This window comes from Panthera tigris, chromosome D1 (genome assembly GCF_018350195.1).
Source record: "Panthera tigris isolate Pti1 chromosome D1, P.tigris_Pti1_mat1.1, whole genome shotgun sequence".
In the NCBI taxonomy this organism is placed as follows: Eukaryota; Metazoa; Chordata; class Mammalia; order Carnivora; family Felidae; genus Panthera; species Panthera tigris.
The window spans coordinates 48,060,558-48,080,852 of record NC_056669.1 but is presented as its reverse complement, the minus strand read 5'-3'; the positions used below and the strand labels follow the sequence as shown (position 1 = coordinate 48,080,852).

The window sequence follows — 20,295 nt, the reverse complement described above, 5'->3', positions numbered from 1 at the left end:
TCATTCTTTTTTTTTTTTTTAATTTTTTCAACATTTATTTATTTTTGAGAGAAAGAGACAGAGTGGGAGTGGGAAAGGAGCAGAGAGAGAGGGAGGCACAGAATCCGAAGCAGGATCCAGGCTCTGAGCTGTCAGCACAGAGCCCAATGTGGGGTTCAAACTCACAAACCATGAGATCATGACCTGAACCAAAGTCAAACACTTAACTGACTGAGCCACCCAAGTGCCCCATAAGCTAAAGTCGTTCTTACCTATAAGACTTTGCTTGTGCTACCTTCTCTCCCCCTACTCATTAGTTTAACTTCTTTTTCCATCTCCTTTAATGAATTCATTAATTCAAAAACTCACTCATTCACTCAGCAAGAATTTGTTGGTTCACTTCTATATGTAGCTTCTTGGCCTGAGGGAATTCACAGTCTAGTAGAAGCATGAAATTAACACTGGGATATGTTTTTCTCCCCAGGGAAATCTCTTTTAATTGTTCCAATCTACAATGCCTGTTAGCTAGTGCTTTGATCTCTGATAGAATTTTATATTATTTACTGATTGTCCTGTGTGCCTCTTAGTTGCCCAAATAATCTTCGGTTCTTTAAAGAGCAAGGGTCCTGATTCAAACAGCTATTAGTCTATTCTGTGCATTATGTGACTCCACTCCATCTGCCTACTCAAGTTCACCTTGTGGTCCTCATCCAGTCAACCTCATCCAGTTGGCTTCTCTCTTGGTTGGGATAACTTGTTCTTTCTCCTTCTATGTTCTAATTCAGATTTGTGGGGTTAGTGAAATCTTACTTAGTTTTAGACCCAGAATAGAATCTTCCTATGGAATAGTTTTAGATTCTCTGTTCAAACTCCTACAGAAAGCCCTTATAAATGGACTAAAAAAAATAAATCTATGAATACATACAGTGTCTATACCATTGCCCTATCTGCTAATACTACTTACAGTATATTGTTTTCTATACATTTTATTATTTGCTCATCAGCTCTGAGTATTCTTCCTTCCAACTAGACTGAAGGCCCCATGAACAAGAGATTTATCTGCATACCCTCCTCATGGTGCCATGCTGAATGTTGAATGTAGTGCCCTTCAACAAACACAAATTAAATACTAGTTGAAATTTAGTAAGTAATAAGAAATCTGCAAAGTCATTACAGAAAGCTTGCTTTGACAGCTGTGTCTTTCAAGTACAGCCTTGTAAAATTATTATTCTGCAAAGGTATAAATGTGTCTCATTGATGTGGCAGATTTACTTTCCAAATAATTCTAACGTTTCAGAGCTTTACCTGAGTCTGCCATCCTCTGCTGCAGCACCACCCGGTATAATCTTCGTAATAAATATGCCAGGGTCATCTCCAATGTGGGGATTATCTGTCCCTCCAGCAATACTGAATCCCAGGCCAGAATTCCCCTGGAGAAACAATAAGTAGACATTAAATGATATGGCTGTCACCTAAACCTAGTTCCCCTTGCATCCTGTGTTATCATCTTACTACTCAAATGGAAATCAGGTGATAACAGTCTTCTATGCAAAGCTATAAAGTGCACTGTCAGCAGACAAAGGAAGGTCAGGAAAAACACTCAAGTTTGTCTCTGCATTGCAAGAGGTCTAAGGGGTCTTATATTTTTGTTTCTACAAAGGACCTCATATTTTCGCTTTTAAGAAATGTTTCTGTTACATAGCAATTAAAATAATCATTACACAGTAGGAAATACAAGCTTACAAATTGTGTTATATGCAAAACTGCAAAAACATTAGTGTCAGTTGTAAAAATTATACATACATGTGGAAAAGAATGGAAGGAAACCAGTTACATGAAAATTGATTTGGTAGAGTAGTGAATTTGGCTGTTTTAATTTTGTTATTTCCAGCACCGTTATGCATCAAATAAATGTGTTCCTATGTAACAGGAAATGTTGACTTCAGAAGGCAGGTCTCTCTTCTACGGTTATAATAAATGTGAGATACTTTCCAGTAATAAACAGGTTTTAATTTGCAATAGACATAGGCAAGGAATGCATTACTACTGCAGAATATAAATTTGATAATTTATATTCTAATAAAGCTTTCATACTTACTCATGCAGATTATAGCAATTGACATCCAATATACATGTAACTTTCTAAAATCTGTATGTAAGACATAATTAAAAGTCTTCCCCAAATTCACAAACCATCTTACTTATTTATTATTTTTAATAATTTTTTAATCTCCATCTCCCTGGCTACATTATGTTTTCATATTATGTTTTCACATTATATTTTAAGCCATATTCATATACGTAGGTAGTGTTTATAATTATACATTTTAAATGGCTAAATATTTCATCAAGGTCATATATTAGCATGTATTTAACCAGTCCTCTGTCACTGGATATTTAATTTCTCTACAACCAATACAGCTTCCTAAAGTTACTATTACTTGATTAATTTCTGCTCTTGGATAAAAAATGATGAGGACTAAGAATTTAGTAGTTATCCAGAAAAATTAATTAGGACATTCAATTAGTCAGAAAAGTTCAATGTCAAGATAAGGTCAGCTGTAACCTGACTGTTATATCACTGCAAATATCAAGGTAATGTTTAGCAATTTTTATTGACTTAAATAATAAAAATTCCAGAAGGTTGTTTACACAATTGTACATTTATGTTGAAAGGCAGAAATTAATAATTCAACCATAACAACTGAAATCCCATGTCTTTATACTTCTGGCAGTTCTCTAATTCTGGTTTTCTTCGAAAAAATCCAAATCTCATTTAACAGAGATATTATTCAGTAGCAGTCATGTGGTCATAAATTTACTTAATATTCTTTAAACACCAGCTCTATGTCTGGCATTGGACTAAGTCCTGGAACTATAGCAGTGAACATCTCAGTTTATGAGGCACATGAAGCATAAGTTCAGGGTGTAGAAGTGGCTAACAAAAGAACAAAACCCAGGAACTTTCCCTGAAGGTGTAGAGCAGTTAACAACTTTTGAAGGGGTCAGAATGGGAACTGGGGATGAGGACAGAAGGTTCCAGGCAAAGGAAGAACATATGTAAAATCTCTGAGGTGAGAAATGGTACACTAGTTCCAAGACACAGACAAGAATTCTCAAATGAAGATAGCAAAATGAACCGGATGAGGTAAGTATTTACCATGAATGCAAGTGACTCTATTCTTGATTTTAGGTACCTATTGATGCCAGATGAGTCTATCAGTTTTGTTAGAGTACGTATTATGTGACTTTAAGGCTACAGGGAAACTAAGGCTGCAGGGAAAAAAACCAGAAGATTTCTCCCTTCATGGAATTCGAGGAAGATCAGAAAAGGCAGTGATAAGCTGGCATCTGGTAATCAATACATTTTCACTGCAATGTCAACTACATTGTCATGTATATGGTTACCAGGACAGCATTTAGATGGCTTATGAGGCAGTTTCTCTAAGATCTTGGGGTTTGGGAAGAAAAGAAAGGGAGATGAGCATCTTCATTGCAATGTGGGTCTAGTTCCAAGAACATCAGTTGGGGTGTATTGGTTTTACAAGAGTTGGCACCTCAGAGATAATTTCTTGAGTAAGGGGATAGGGAAAGAGGCAAGCACAGACTTGGAGGTACTCAAATGCTTACTCCTGAGAGTATACATATTTTTAGAAAGGGCATTCAAAACTTTGCCATTTGAGAAAAAATATTCACTATCTGGCTCTTAACCTAATCTTCTTTATTTCTAGCTTTACACTTTTACCGCCAGGAATACCGAACTGAGCTGCAGGCTCTTTCCTGCAGAGTCCACACTATGACTTGTCTCCTGACCTTTACTCATGCTGTTTTCTCTACCAGAAATTTTCTATCTTCCTGGCCCAATTCTTTCCATTATCTAAGATAAGGCTCACATGCACCCCAATGTTTATAGTAGCACTATCAACCTTAGCCAAATGATGGAAAGAGCCCAAATGTCCATCGACTGGATAAAGAAGATGTGGTATATACAAAAAATGCAATACTACTTGGTGATCAAAAAGAATGAAATCTTGCCATTTGCAACAATGTGGATAAAACTAGAATGTATATGCTAAGCAAAATAAGTCAATCAGAGAAAGACAAATATAAGATTTCACTCATATGTAGAATTTAAGAAACACAACAGATGAAGAGGAAAAGATAAGACTGAGAATGCAAGTGCATAGAAAATATTAAATGGTCATCCCAAATCCATGTCTCTGGGTAATTTAGTACTCTTTTGAGTTTTCTGTGCTTATCTACACCATGCACTATGTTATTTTGATGTTATATACTTATGAGTCTATCCTTTTTTCAAACTAAGCTTGTAGAAGACAGGAACTGTGTAGCATTCATCTTTGTTTCTTGGTTCTTTCTCTGGCACATAGTATTATTCAATAAATAATTGATGAATGAATCAACAAATAAACTTACTGAGAGTATTCAAGAGCTAAAGGGAAGACTCAGAAAGACACGGTGAAAGTCCACACTGTGTTAAGAAATACAATATAGAAGTATAAGCCATTTTATTCCATATAGCTACAAGAATAAAAATGGAAACTCAGGTATTCAAATTGTGGCTTAGCTGAAGGACGAATGATGAGACAAAACTGTCCAAACTTTGTCAAAACCGAGCAGGGGATAAAAAATAAAATTATGTATTTTATTGGAAGGGAGGTAGGGGCCTTCTCCTACAGAGCAGCTGCTTAGTCACTGACCATGAGGGACCTGAGCATCTTCTGAGAGGTTAAACTGAATGACTTTAAAAGATTCTTCTGGATCTTTGGCTAGATTTGTAGTAAAACTACTCTTGGCAACAAAGAAAAAGGAATACTTTAGAGGTGAAAGTTGATCACTGTTGCATTTTTAAAACTTCCATTATTAATCAATAGATCTTTGAAGTAATAGCTATGATGACAATCTAGAAACATTTAACTACTGTTTTTGGAATTGACTCTAATATGGAGAATATGGTGGCTTTGGCATCTATTAATATACATTTTCCTGCCCTCAAATCTACTTTGAGGAAAAGAATGGGTCAGGGAATCCACCATGAAAAGAGGTAGGTAGAGGCAGAGTGTAACTGGACCTGTGTACCCAGTCTCAAGGATTTCCAAAAGCAAATTTTGTGTTTCAGTTAAAACCAGTCTGCCAGCTGGGCCTGGCCAGTCCCCTTGGTTTTTTAGAGGATGTTCATCTGAATTCAGCTAAGGAAATTATTTAAAGTGTTTTCCATCTCCCCTTATTGTTCTCTCCCAGCCGTCCTTTTCAGGCCTTTGCCACCAGCCAGCATTCAGTGGAGAGAGGGACAGATAAAAAGCAGCAGTGAAATTACTACCTGCTGTTCTCCATGGCTGAATCACTCCAGCCCCCTGATAATCATCACAGAGCCAGCCAGCTGCAGGGGCAGACCCCAGAACCTCTCTTTTCTGAGCAGCAATCTCTCCTTGTGAACAGGCAGACCCCTGGCTGACATCCTTAGATCCTGAGAATTGTGGCTAATTAACCAAGTGTTGAAACTTGACCCAGTCAATGGCAACCGTGAGGTGCCATGCTGGTGAGGGCAGTCCCTGTATAGGACTCTGGGTGGGCTGCTGTTCCCTTTCAGTTGGACAGATTCCATGATTGATGAATGTGGTTGGCACAAACCTTTCTTTCTCCTGGTTCCCAAACCTCCACATTTGTTGACTCTCCCCCAAGAGCACAAGCCCATTGCCTAGCCAAATGGCACTTCCTCCATCATGTACTATACTCCATCTCCTCTCAGAAAAGGAATCAACAAAGAGGAAAGACACTTTATCAATTAACTGATGGTTGCAAATATAAATACTATACCCTCAGAAAAGCTCCTCTTTCATTTGAAGTTATTCTTTACATGAAAATTACTCCCAAAAGGGGGTTACAAAAAAGAGAAAAATAAAATTATATCGTAATCATATGCATTTACAGAATGTTCTATTTACAAAGAATTACTTTGATTTTTTTAGAAGTTCCTACTTTACAGTATTGTGTGATCTGGTAATTCAATTCTAGGCATTCATCCTAAAGGAATAATCAGCGATGTGTGCAAAGATTTGTATTCAAAGCTTCATGACAGTATTATGTTTTTAATGTTAAAAACAAAACAAAACAAAGAACAACTCACAACTGGAAACAAACATCCAAACAATAGAGAAATGGTTAAAAATACTGGGGTATATATATCTGAATGTGGGACTATTTTGGAGCCATTAAAATTGTGATAATGAAAACAGGAAATGCTCAGTATATAAATGTGAGAGGAAACAAAACATTTATGGAATTTTAATTATACTATGATCACCACTGAAAATATTCAAAGAAAATGACTTGTTTTTAACAAGAAATTAATTACTAATTAGCAATAGTAAAAGTACTTAATAATCCAAACTACCTAAGAAGGAGACTTTAAAAAAATTATAAACTAATAATATACAAAAATTACATAAATACTAAAAATTCCCTCAAGGGAACTGATATTTATTGCATATTTATTCGGTGCTACACACTGACCTAGGTGTTTTATAATCCCCCATTCAGTACATACCATTTCCCTCTTTTTATACATTAAAAAACAAAAAAAAACCAAACAAATGAAAAACCCTGAGGCTAAGAAGAGTGAGATAACATTCTAAACACAGAAAACAAGTCAACAGTAGAATTCAGATTCAAGTCATATTTGTTAGGCTCCAAATCTGATTTTCTTTCCATTATATCACATTGCCTTTCCTGGGTTAAAAAAAAAAAAAATTAATTTGATGGTAGGTAAGTAATAAAAAATGATAATAATAATAAACCATTTTCTAGATTTTTTAAAAAGTCTAAACCACTCTTCTTTTGGTAAAGATAATTTAGCTAAAAATTCTGAATGTGGGGAAAGGGATGCTTAGGTTGCAGTAGTCAAAATTGTGAGATAAATAAAAACTAGATAAAGACTCAAACTCTTTCAACTTTTATTTTCTATTTAATTTTTTAAATGTTTATTTTATTTTATATTTGAAATTTACTTTTTAATGTTTATTTTATTTTTGCACAGAGCACAAGTGGGGAGGGGGCAGAGAGAGAAGGAGACACAGAATCCAAAACAGGCTCTAGGCCCTGCACTGTCAGCACAGACTCTGACTCAGGGCTCAAACTCACAAACTGTGAGATCATGACCTGAGCGGAAGTCAGATGCTTAACTGACAGAGCCATGCAGGTGCCCTGTAAAACTCTTTTAACCTTTAAAAACCATGTCCTGTGTTGAATAATACTGAAATTTTACATAATCTCTTACCAACTCCAAGAGCCCTGTACATTCCCTTCATTCTAGGAAGAATCTATATGTTCTTTTAACTCTCTGCCCAGAATCATCAACATCCAAGTCTATTTTCTGCACAGCTACTCCAGCAAAGACATTTGTTTATTTTTATTTAATATCAGTTATACAGCAAAATTATATATATATATATATATATATATACACACACACATATATATATGTGTGTGTGTGTGTGTATAAATATAAATATAAATATATACATATACATATACACATATATATATATGTGTGTATATATATATATATAGTTTTTGGATATATAATCATACCTCAGCCTCTAATCTGCAAATTTGTGATATAAATCTAGATTGAAAATTCCTAGTGCAAAAATTGACTAGTGATTAACATATAGAATAGTGAACAATATAAGTAGATGGAGCACAGATATAAAAAAGGCTAAAACAGACAATAGCAAATTAAAATAATCCTCAAGCTATATACCAGAAGTAAAAATGTCACTTAATAGAAAGATACATGAGTTAGCAAATATCTTCTAAATTGTCCTGGATGATATTTTATTTTAGGCAGTAAATCTGAAATGGCACAAGGAATAAAAAGATGTCTTTTTCTCATAGACATTACTTGTTGAAAATCATTCAAAGTCTTTCTCATTTCCACAGGCCTATTCTTAGGGTATAAAGATATAAGTGTAATTCAGACATTTCTAACTATTGTTGCTTACAGTTAGCTACATAAAGATCTCCCACCAAAAAAAATCTTTTTAAACATGTCACCCAACAATCCATGTGTTTTTGAATATCATAATTCTTAGTCTAGGAATAAGAGATTCCTGTTTTCACTTACTTAAAACTTCTAGGAGTTGCATTTAGTATTTGCTGCCAAGGAGCTACCAGAGGTCTGTGTTTGGGGACTGGTAACTGTAGGAAAGTGTTTTCAGGGGTTGGGGACTGTAGAGAGAAAGTGGTTTCAATAAGTAGGTATAAAGAAAATGCCAGTTTAAAACAGGCCCAAGAACTCATGATAAGTTAAAGGGTGATTACTATTTTTGTGAAAGTTTTGTTCTTAGGAGAGACATGTGGTAGAGTCTCATGAGAAGGAGGCAGGGAAGAGGCAAGGTTTTAGAGGATGACAGGGAGAGGACTCAAGCACCACTGGGAGCTAAGGGGATGAAGCCCCTGGAACTGGAGATTGAAGGTATGAAAGAGAAAGGGAGTCCATGGGAAGCAAAATCCTGATGAAGGAGGAGAATAGGGTCTAGAGTCCAGATTCTTGAGTCCCCACCATAGATACTGGTTAAATACATGTGGTAAAACCACAGCAAGGAATACAATGGTATCATCAGATGAATATATATTTACAATACATATTCAGGTAAAGTAGAATACAATATAAGATTTACATTTTATGGGGTGTCTGGGTGGCTCCGTTGGCTAGGCATCCGACTTCAGCTCAGGTCATGATCTCAGTTTGTGGGTTTGAGCCCTGCGTTGGGCTCTGTGCTGACAGCTTAGAGCCTGGAGCCTGCTTCAGATTCTGTGTCTCCCTCTCTGTCTGCCCCTCCCCCACGCACACACACACTCGCTCTCTCAAATAAATAAATGAACATTAAAAAAGATTTATATTTTATAATATATATGCATAGAAAAGTTTGAAAGTATATTCACCAATATATTAAAGTTTCCAATGATGTCAGAATTATAGATCTTTGGACTTTGTCATTTTGAGCAAGTCCATCTTTAATTTTCCTTATAAATATATCTTACTATAAACAAAAACACACACACTCACACACGCGCTTTTATACTCACAAAATGTGATTAACCAAAGAACAGATGAGTTTGTTTTTTTGAGACAGCATACCTCAGCCTTGGGTAGGGGGAGGGATAATTTCCTATCTGGGATAAGAAGGACTAAATTCTTACAAAGTATTATTTTAAGGCAGAAGAGTTATAGGGTTATTTTAAGGTGGAGGAGTAAAAAGCTGAAGGTGGTCTTAACTGATAATGTCTTTGCTGATACATTTATATGTCAGGATACCAAAGGGAAAGTCTAGAATGAATTTGATGACTTACATAAAACAGTAAAGGGTTGGAATTGCACCTGTGAGGCAGGAGAAACACCTTAGGATGAGTAGAGGTCTGCTGAGCAGCACTGAGGTGGGGCATCATCAGCACGGTTATGGGATTTTCTCCCACAGCGATTAGTAATCATGAACAGTGAAAAGGAAAGGTTTGGTTGCTCTAGGGCTGAGATTTGAAAAGCAAATGTAGTTAACTCTCAAAGGAATAAGGAATGCAAATCAGAAAAGATAGAAAAGGAAGAGAATCAAGGAATACATTCAGCCTGGAAGAAGAGAAGTGGGTAAAAAAGAATGAGATCATGACAAGGTCAAAGTACAGATTTAGGAGAACAGAGGATAGAAGAGGGAACAGCACTCTGTGGACACTGGGATTTCAGGACTCAAGATTTCAGAGATCAACTGGCACTCCCTGATAGTCATGTGAGTGTAGTAAAGGTCCCATGAATAATTAAAGTGATGATCAAATCAGAGTACTTTGTGGCTGATACTGAAGTCTCCTTGGAATACAAAAAGAGACAAGGAAAGAGAAGAAAAAAAATGGCCAAAAATGTTCAGTGAAAGTGAGCAAAGACCTAAGGTAGAGATAAGAAGACAGGTAGAATGTGAAGCAGTATGGCAGTTACAAGAATTACAAGTAGAAGAACGAGATGCACCAAGTCCTAAGAAGAAGAAAGTGCTTAACTTGTTCAAGGAACTAAAATGAAATAGCTGTAAACTGATTAGGTAAGAAAGGGGGAGAAGAGGTTAGAGAGGGTAGCAGGGGTCAGACACAGGGGGCTCAATAGGATGGTGTAGGTTTTGTGGGTCATGAAAATTTAAAACAGTGGAGTAACATGGTCTTGTTTAGTCAAAGATTACACTAATTGCTGTTTGAAAACTTTGGAGAGAGCAAAAGGTGGTGACAGAAAGACCAGTTAAAACAGCCCAGGTCATAAATTGATGGTGGCTAGATAGGCTGGAAGCAGTAGGGATAGCAAGATTTGAGACATGATCTGGAGGTAGAATTGACAGGATTTACTGTTGGTTGGAATATTCAAGGAAGGAGAAGAATCAAAGATTCTGGACAGAGATGCCATATATGAGATGTAGAGACTGTGATGTGGCTAGGGGAACTAGATTGCAAGAGGTAAATCAAGAGTTCAATTTGGATCCTTGTAAGTTTGAGAGATCTGTTGATGTCACTGAAGTGGCAGAAAAAAAATACTGAGGTCTGGAGAAAGAATGATGATAATTGTTAGCACTCACTGAGTGCTTTCTACATGTCAGGCACTGTACTAGACCTTACAACTCCCCTTTTATGGATAGTTAAGATACTGGGAAGAAAATAAGGGAAGTAACTATAGGAATATCAGGAATAAGTTCCAGCCAGGCACAGTTAATTCCTTTGGTCCCCATAACAACTCTTTAAGGGTATATGCATATGTTTTGTGAGTGCCAGACCTAGGAGTACGGGCTTTCTTAGAGAAAGCAGGTATTCTTAGTAAGGAATGACCAGATAAATATGATATTTTACCATGATTAATTCAAGGACGGTGAACAGGCTAAGTTAAAAATAGGCTTGGTAGAATGAGTCAGAAAGCAAGGAGAGTAATTTGGGATCAAATACAATATTTAAGCTATGAATTCTTAAGATATGATTTAGAATGTTGTCAGTTACACTCACCTACAAAACTGCCAAGTATCATGTCTCTTGTGCCCTGCAATCATATCTAGCTGAAATGCCATTAGAAGCTAATATGCACTCCTCAACAGCTCCCAGAAAGAAATGTAGCTCACGAGTCACTTTTTTACCACGTCAAGGAATCTGAGAGTCATTCTTGACTCCTGCCTGCTCATCAGTCCTTATATTTTATTAAATATCATGTCTTGTTGATTCTACCCCTAAAATATCCTCAAATCCATCCAGTTCCTCCCAGTTTCTATTATCACTGTCCCAGCTTAGAATTTCATTTGTTGTCCTCATTGCTCTTCTGTTTTCCAGGCCTAACTAATTTCACACTATTTTCATGGTAAAATGTGCTCAAAATAGCAGATCTCAAATTCAAATAGCTATTAAGGCAGACAACATATATAGGAGAGTGAAATGGGCCCAGGAGAGGTAAAACAATAGAGCAGGAGTGTGGTTAAATGGCAACTGATCTCCATACTGGGAATAAAAATAAGAAGTGGGGAATGAGCATATATTTTACCTAAAGGGAAGAGGTTCTCTTTAGCTCTTGAATTTCTGCCATGCTAGAATGGGGGTCTAATGTTGAAGGATTGTTCTCCCTTCCTTACAGAAATCAGGAATCAAATTTTCTTAAGTGAATATCAAATTTTAAATGTTAGAGAATTATTAAATTGAAATACATATATATAGGTCTGGGTCAATTATGCTCCCTCTAATTGGCAGTTCGTGAGGCACATTCCATAGTTGTCACACAGTTCAACCCAGTGACTAAAGGAATATATACACAAATGAGAGAGATGATCTAAGGGTAATTGCTTTTTAAATTGTTCACTACTTGTTTCTATATAGTCTTATATATCCCTTGGAAGCATATAAAGCAAAATGCCTGAAAGTAGGTCCCCACTATCCTCTTCATCCTCCTCTGTATTATTCTGTGCCTGGGTCACAATTTTATTATTACACATAGCACACTATATTATACTTGTTTACATGTTTACCTTCCCGGTTCTACTTTGAGCACCAATTCAAAGTATTAAAACTAAGTTATTCAATTCCTGTGCCAGAATAATATAGTACCTATATGTGAAAAGAATTGAATAAATTTTTGCATGAACTAAACTGACCTGCTTCCTCTGCCAAGAACACTTCTCTTCTTCTCTTGTTGAATTGCCATTGAAACATCAAAATTCATCTCAAATCCTATCTGATATTTTCTCCAATTGCTTCAGGCAGAAGTGATTGCCCTTTCCTCTGTGATTCCACATGACTTCATTCAAATTGTGAGTAAGACCATAGAGTTATTTATATATGTGTCTATCTTCCTCTAAATTCTTAGCATCTGGAGGACAGGGGCCACACTATATTTGCATCTAGCTCTTAATCCAATTCCTGGTGACAGCAAATGCTCAATAAATGACTACTGAGTTAAACAAAATGGAAGAATACTTAAAATAATTTGTATGAATGAGCTAATAAGGAAAGGTTAGGCGAAAGGGGTTATTTGGTTTTAATGTAAGAGGGCTAAAGGTTGAGTTGCCTGATTAACTCTGGTATTTGAATGCCTACAACGTGCTCAACATTGTGTCAGATTGTGATAACAACAACAACAACAACAACAACAACAACAACAACAAAGATGCAATCCTTGTTTTCAAAGAGCTTACAGTCTAGTTGGGGAGATGTGCCACATACACAAGAACAGTGTGAGTGTGGCACAATATTTCAAATTTCTCTTTGTCTCTTTTCTCCCTGAACGTTGTCAACAATCATTTTCCAAGTTCTGTTGATTCTATCTCTTGAGTATCTTTCATTTTCACCTTTTATTTCTAGTCCCACTGCATCTATCCTAGTTAATTTCCTCATTTCCTATTTTCCAGAATATTGCAAAATGCCATGAATGATCACTTTATACACCATTTCTTTTGATTCATTGTACTTCAAAAGTGTAATTTTCCCATTTTCTCTGAAATCAACAATTTGCATGTTCTACTTTTTTCTATTCCACATCTTTGAAAACAAACTTATTCTTTTCATTCTTTACTGAATCATGAGAATTTTTTGTTAAAATGTTAAAAGGCTGATATATATCAATATATATAGATATAGATATATAGAGTGATATATAGTGATATATATACATAGAGTGATATATATATATATATATGTATATATATATTATATATATAACGTATATATACATAGTGTCTATTATTTCCTGGCAGTATGGTAGGTGCTCACTTGTTACAGCCATATAACTCTCCTTTGAAATAACTTGGAAATAACCGATTATAACTCTGACAAAACAAGCCTTCAACCTATACCCCTACCTCTACCTGTACCAATCTTGACGAGGTCAAGAGGGATGGAAATGAGCACTTGCTATCATCTATGGGCATCACTGTCTTGGAATAGATTAAGAAAACAAGCTCTAGAATCATTCCTATTATGTTTAGATCCTAGTTCTGCCACTTCTTACCTGTCATCCTGAGCAATTCTCTGAAGTTCTCTCATTTATATTTATTCACTAGAAAAAAAGGAATAATAATACCTTTGGACTGGTTATACTAGGAATACTCAAATGTTCTCAAGATTAAAAACATTTTTACAATAATAAAATGTTATTTTCCTTTCTCCATGTGTTTACTTTGCACGATGGTGCAAAAGCAATGGGGGCAAAACTATTCAGGCCTTAGCACAAATTAAGGCAGTGGCACCAAAATGTACTCACAAATTGAATTCTTTCTTAACTGTATGCTGATAACAAAAATTGTTAGTTTTAATTAAGAATATCTTTGATGAAACAGTGCAAATTATTATTATTATTAATTTATTTTTAAAAAGATCTTGACTTTTGAGTGCATAAAGTTGTGATATTCTGCATGATGAAATGAGAGAGATGCCTCTGTGGTGTGTTGCATAGAGTTTTCCCAGGGGAAAAAAAAAGATTGTATGATGTATTTAAGTTGCAAGTAAGCTAACCACATTTTCATTGAATATCATGTTTACTTGAGAGAATAACTGATAAACAAGCTATGATTATTTAGTCTTGGATATTTGGCAAAATGTTTTGAAAACTAAGGAAGTGACCTTGTTTCTTCAGGGAAACATCTGATGGTATTTGTTGTCAACAATAAAATTCAACTTTTCAACCAAATATTAGAATTTGGAAACCTTGCGTCCATCACCATGAGCATGACAACTTTCCAAACATCAAAGACTTTTCTGATGAGATGGGTGTTAATATTAACAAATAGGATTCTTTTGATATTTCATAATGAAAAAGTCAACATTTGGAGGGTCTGTATGAATATGACATTATAAACCCATATTTGTGGTAAAAGGTCTATTTAAAGTATAAGACAGATGAATAAATTTCAGAACAACATTGTACAAAAAGTTTATCAAAATGGTTTCAGATTCCACATTGAAATTAACCTTTAAAAAATTTTCCTTTGCCAAGTCTTAGTGTAGTGTCAAAGAATATCCACAATTATTTGAAAAGGCTATAAAAACATTTCACTTTTCTCCATTCATGTATCTGTGAAATCACATTTTCCTCATTTACTTCAACTAAAACAACATGCATATCGATTAAACACAGATGAAAGATAACGAATATAGATGTTAGATTAAGCCAGATATAAAAGAAATTTGAAAAGTGTAAAATAATGCTAATCTTCCTGATAATTCTTTTTGCTTTGAAAAACATGGCTATTTTTAATAAAAAGCTACTATGTTTACATGTAACAGGTTATTACTTATAAATTACCTAATATATATTTAAAAAATTTTCAGTTTTAATGTCTAATATAATACATATTGATAGTTAAAATGCATATAAACAATATAGGAGTCACCAACTCCAGTGAAAGGGGTCATAAAACAAAACGTTTATTAAGAACTGCTGTTGTACACTGTTGGTGGGAATGCAAACTGGTGCAGCCACTCTGGAAAACAGTGTGGAGGTTCCTCAAAAAATTAAAAATGGATCTACCCTACGACTCAGCAATAGCACTACTAGGAATTTATCCAAAGGATACAGGAGTGCTGATTCATAGGGGCACATGTACCCCAATGTCTATAGCAGCACTTTCAACAGTAGCCAAATTATGGAAAGAGCCTAAATGTCCATCAACTGATGAATGAATAAAGAAGATGTGGTTTACATATCCAATGGAATACCAGTTGGTAATGAGAAAGAATGAAATCCTGCCATTTGTAACTATGTGGATGGAAATGGAGGGTATTATGCTAAGTGAAGTAAGTCAGTCAGAGAAAGACATATCGTACCTTTTCAGTCATATGTAAAACTTGAGAAACTTTACAGACCATGGGGGAAGGGAACGGGGAAAAAAGAGTTTCAAACAGAGATGGAGGCAAACCATAAAAACTCTTAAATACAGAGAACAAACTGAGGGTCATGGAAGGGCTTGGGGGAGAGGGGGAAATGGGTGATAGGCATTGAGGTGGGCACTTGTTGGAATGAGCACTGGGTGTTGGATGTAAGTGATGAATCATGGGAAACTACCCCCAAAAGAACACACTATATACAATGTATGTTAGTCAACTTGGCAATAAATTATATTTTTTTAAGAAAGAACTGCTGTTGTAAACAGTCCATGAGATAATTCTCACAAAGAACTTAACATGGTACACTATAAGGGCTCCAAAATTGCCAATAAGCCTATCAGACACTGGGTGCTCAGTAAGTGTTAGCCGGGTTAATATCTAAATACTATAGCTTTTGTAGGGGGCAAAATAATCTTAAGTCATGAATATTTGTTTCCTCTTGATACACTCTTTTACTTTCATTCTCCCAACCATAAAGGTTCAAATTCAATTTCATTTCTTCCTTGGGGGTTTTGTGTTTGCTTTCATGTTTCCTTCCAGGATTCTTACATCTTTGTTATTCTTCAGAAGTCAGTTTATGTGTTACCACCTCAAAGGAGCCTTCCTTGACCACTAATAAACTCCTCGCCACCACCACTATATAGCACTCTCCATCTATCACCCTGCTTTCTTCATACCATTTACCACCATCTGAATTTATTTTATTTGTTATTTATTAATTGTTTGGCTCGCCAACTAGAGTGTAAGCTGTAGAAGGCAGGGACTCTTCTGTTGTGTTCACCACTATTCTGTATTCTCAGTACCTAGAATAGGGCCAGGCACATACACAACCATTCAAGAAATATATGTTCAAGAAACGAGTAACTGGGGCACTTGGGTGACTCAGTTGGTTAAGTGTCAGACTCTTGATTCAGATCAGGTCATAGTCTCATGGTCTGTGAGCTAGTACCCTGTGTCAGGCTCTGTGTTGACAGCTCAGAGCCTGCTTTGGATTCTCTCTGTCCCTCCCCCTGCTCACGTGTGTGCTTTTCCCCTCTTTCTCTCAAAAACAAACAAACAAATAAACACACTTAAAAAAAAGAAATGAGTAATTCAAACAAACAATCAAACATTGTAATACAGTGGGAAGAGTACAAGTTTTAGAGCTGATAGACCTGGTTGGTCTCCTGACTTTATTTACTAAGTGTGCAACTTTGGGCTAGTTCTGTAATTCCTCTGGGTTTTAGTTTCCTCATTTCAAAACAGTGACTGTTATACTGGTGCAAAGAATGTTTTCATGTGTAAGGCATCCACTATTGTTTGATACATAAAGTGTACTCAATAAAAATTATATCCCTTCCCACCCAATCTGGATACTTTCTACGTGCAAGACAAGTAATGTTTAAGTCCTTGACACCACAGATTTTACAGTCTTGTGGGGAAATAGGATATACAGACATAAAATGACACTGAATGTCAGTGTATGTTAAGTAGCAAAGGAATACCAGAGGGAAAAAAGCAACTTCCATTGGCTCCCTACTGCCTGGACAATAAAGGCCAACTTCTTTTAGCATAGCATTCATGGCATTTCATGACTGGACTCTATCTTGCTTTTCAACCCTCATTTCTCACTATTGTCTTCCAGTTAGGAACCATCCTGATCAACTCTATTGCTCACTTTGCTTTGTATGGATGGTCGTGAGAAACCTTGTAGTTTTGCCTGCTGGCTCTCCCTGTCCTTATATTTAAATTCTGCCAACCCAGGGCCTGGAGCAATTGTTACTTGCTCTGGGACTGATCTCAAACCAATCCACTCCTCACAATTGGAAGCAACTGTTCCCTCTTCTAAGGTCCCAGAGCAGGTGGTTAACCCCTCCTTAGGCATTTTCCACTCCCTACTTTGAGTTTGCAATGTGTGTATGTGTGTGTGTGTACATATTTGTTATATATATATACATATATATATATGTATATATATATATATATATATATATATATACATACACACACACATATATACATATACTTATTTGTTAGCCTCACCTTCATGAACATGAGGTCAGCACTTGTTTCTGGTTTATCTTTGTCATCCCACATCATAAATGCCTCCAAAATAGTTAGAGATAGTGAGATAAATGAACGATTGAATTTAAAATGAAGAAAAAAGAAGTGGAAGACTCTGTTTTCTACTGGGGTCCTTCATTTTAAGACTGTGCTCTTCCACTTAGATTATGTCTGTTTTACAGTGCTATAGATTAGCGATGGCAAATTGTTTTTATATCTTGTGCCAATCCCAATGGACTATGAAGCCTTCCTGGAGCATTGAGTTGAAAAAGCTCTTAAGGTGTAATACTCATGCTGGCATGGAAAAGTCCACTAAAATTACACAAAAGTACACTATTTGCATGGTGTAATCACACATTACCTTTTATTGGCCAGGTTGTTTAATAATTTTTACTCTTTGTTTTTAAAGTTTATTTAATTATTTTGAGAGAGAGGGAGAGAGAGAGAGAGAGAGAGAGAAAGAGAAAGGGAGGAGGAGAGAATCCCAAGCAGTCTCCACAAAGTCAGCACAGTGCCCAACTTGGGGTGTTGAACTCACAAATTGTGAGATCACGACCTGAGACAAAATCAGGAGTGGGATATTTAACTGACTGAGCCACCCAGGCATCCCTCATAACTTTTACTGTAACAGTATTGCTTTGAGCAGAGCTTTTTGAGAACTAAGTCCTGTATTACAAAGTGCTGAACATAATGGTTCTCCTTAGCTTTTGAATAACGTTTAACCTTCTTTACTCTGCCCACAGAAACCCTTTATGATCTGTCCTTAATTTCTTCTTGTCCCATCTCCCTCCATTCCTCCTCTCTCCCTTTATTCTTATACTCTCCCAAATACAACCATGCCTTTTCCATCTCCATGCCTTCCTCTGGCCCCTATTCATCTAAACTCAGCTCAAGCATCATCCTTCCTGTAAATCTTGTGTGACTCACCAGTTGGGTTTAGGTGGTAGGCTTTTCTTGTGCTCCCAGAGCACATTAATCTTATTTCTCCTGTCACAGTTATAACACTGTATCATAAACACTGGGTTCATAGGGAGGAAACTACATTAATTTTACTCATGGACACGAGGTAAATATGCAGTATTTGTTGAATAAGTGAATGAATGAGAGCTTTATTTTTATTGATCATTACTATGTTAAGCACTTTATGAGCTTTATCTTAGTTATGCCTTAAAATAGACTATTTAAATATCTGTTTATTTTATGTATTATACCAGTCACAAAAGATTAGGCAGTTTACCTTTTGAAGAAGAAGAAGAAAAAACTCATTCAGCCTCCTGCTGTATCGAGATGTGCAATAGAATAATAGTTTGCACAACAGAAGCCTGAAGGAACTAATTCACCTCCCTGGTTTCCCCATAACTCCCTAATCACAGGCAGAATCCAATCAGACTTTAAAAGAAAATGAGGCTTGAAATCTACTTCATATTCCTCTTAGAGTCTGTTCTCATCTATTAGAGTGAAGTTCTGCCTAAATCATTTTTCTCTAAAGAGCTCATATTTGACTAATAATTTAAGAACACAATATAAAATACTTAATTCTCAGTATCAATTCTAGAATATATCTACATCTGAAGGTAAAGTAAATAAATTGGAGTGCAACAGGGAGGTATATATTTCTTTTAGAAGGTACTTAACTAGAATATAAAAAAAATCTCTTTGGTTCTTATTCTTTTAAAAGCAGAAGCAGAAAGATAGGGTGTTTACTTTCTCCTATTTTGCAGTGGAAATAAATTTTAATTTTATGATTTGGCAACAAAAAGTTACTTTTCATTCACTTCTCTGATTCCCTAAAAATATTTTTCAGAAACTGAAGTCCAAGGGTAAGTAGAGCTGACAAAACAAACAAACAAACAAACATTGGTCTATCGTTGTACTTTGGGCAGATTAATAATTCTCATTGAGGCATAAATATTACTTGTCACATTCTGCTACGTTCAATACTTTGTGAATATACTTCAAAAGCACAACGTGTTTATAAAGTCCTCTAATATCTGCCACATCACAATAAATGATGAACCAACTTCCAGAATATTGGCTTTGACCTCAAGCAAATTATGCAATAATGCTTCCTTGAAAGTTTGTGTGCACACAGCTCCTGTCTCCCAGAAGATACATCTAGCAGATGGCAAAAGTGACAACCTCAGAAAAAAATGAAAGCTGAGTTGAAAACAGCAGCTTCTTTAGAAGGTCAGGGCACAAATCTCTGATAACAAAGCACAGCACAGCATTTTAGAGAGAACCTTATTATCCAAATGCCGTCATTTCACAGCATTTAATGTTGGATGGGTGGTATGCCTGTCTGCCTAAGGGTATATTGCTCTCATCCTAGGATGAGGAAAATGATTTTAACTACCATGGCAGAGCAGGGGCAGTTAAGGCCATATGCAGATAAAAGTTTTAGGATGTTACTACCAAATTATATATGTAATGTACGAATTCATATTCATTTAATAAATTTCACATAAACACATATATATTCACATATATGTATGCATGTATATATGTATTATACACATGCATGTACACAAATCACAGTGAAATACATACACACAAACCACAGTGAAATGCAGTCTCATGAATAACCCATTGAAATGCCACCTTGGGACATCTTAGAAGACTTCCCCCAAAAGGCACTAGTAGAGTTTTTTTACATAAGTGAAACATTTTCCTATAATCACTTCTCATGGCAAGTCTGGACGGTTCCCATTTGTAGGCCACAGCGTCCAGGACAACATCTGTATGAAAAACAGATTCTCAATTGTAGGCTAGAACATTCATTCATTCTTCCATTTGCTCATTTAAAAATACTGAACTTCGACTATAAATCAGGGTTGTATTTGGTATTTAGCTGATGGTCATATCTAGAATTAATTT

The 20,295-nt window shown here is 35.9% G+C and overlaps 1 protein-coding gene across 2 annotated transcripts in view; it reads right to left on the bottom strand.

Moving 5' to 3' along the window:
• Positions 1-20,295, bottom strand: part of LOC102972156 (disks large homolog 2) — a 768,935-nt gene that overhangs the window by 576,097 nt on the left and 172,543 nt on the right. For both annotated transcript variants that reach the window (XM_007078972.3, XM_042959513.1), the window contains exon 4: positions 1,285-1,409. In XM_007078972.3, coding sequence (XP_007079034.1) covers positions 1,285-1,409 — 125 coding nt within the window. The remainder of the gene's footprint in view (positions 1-1,284; positions 1,410-20,295) is intronic.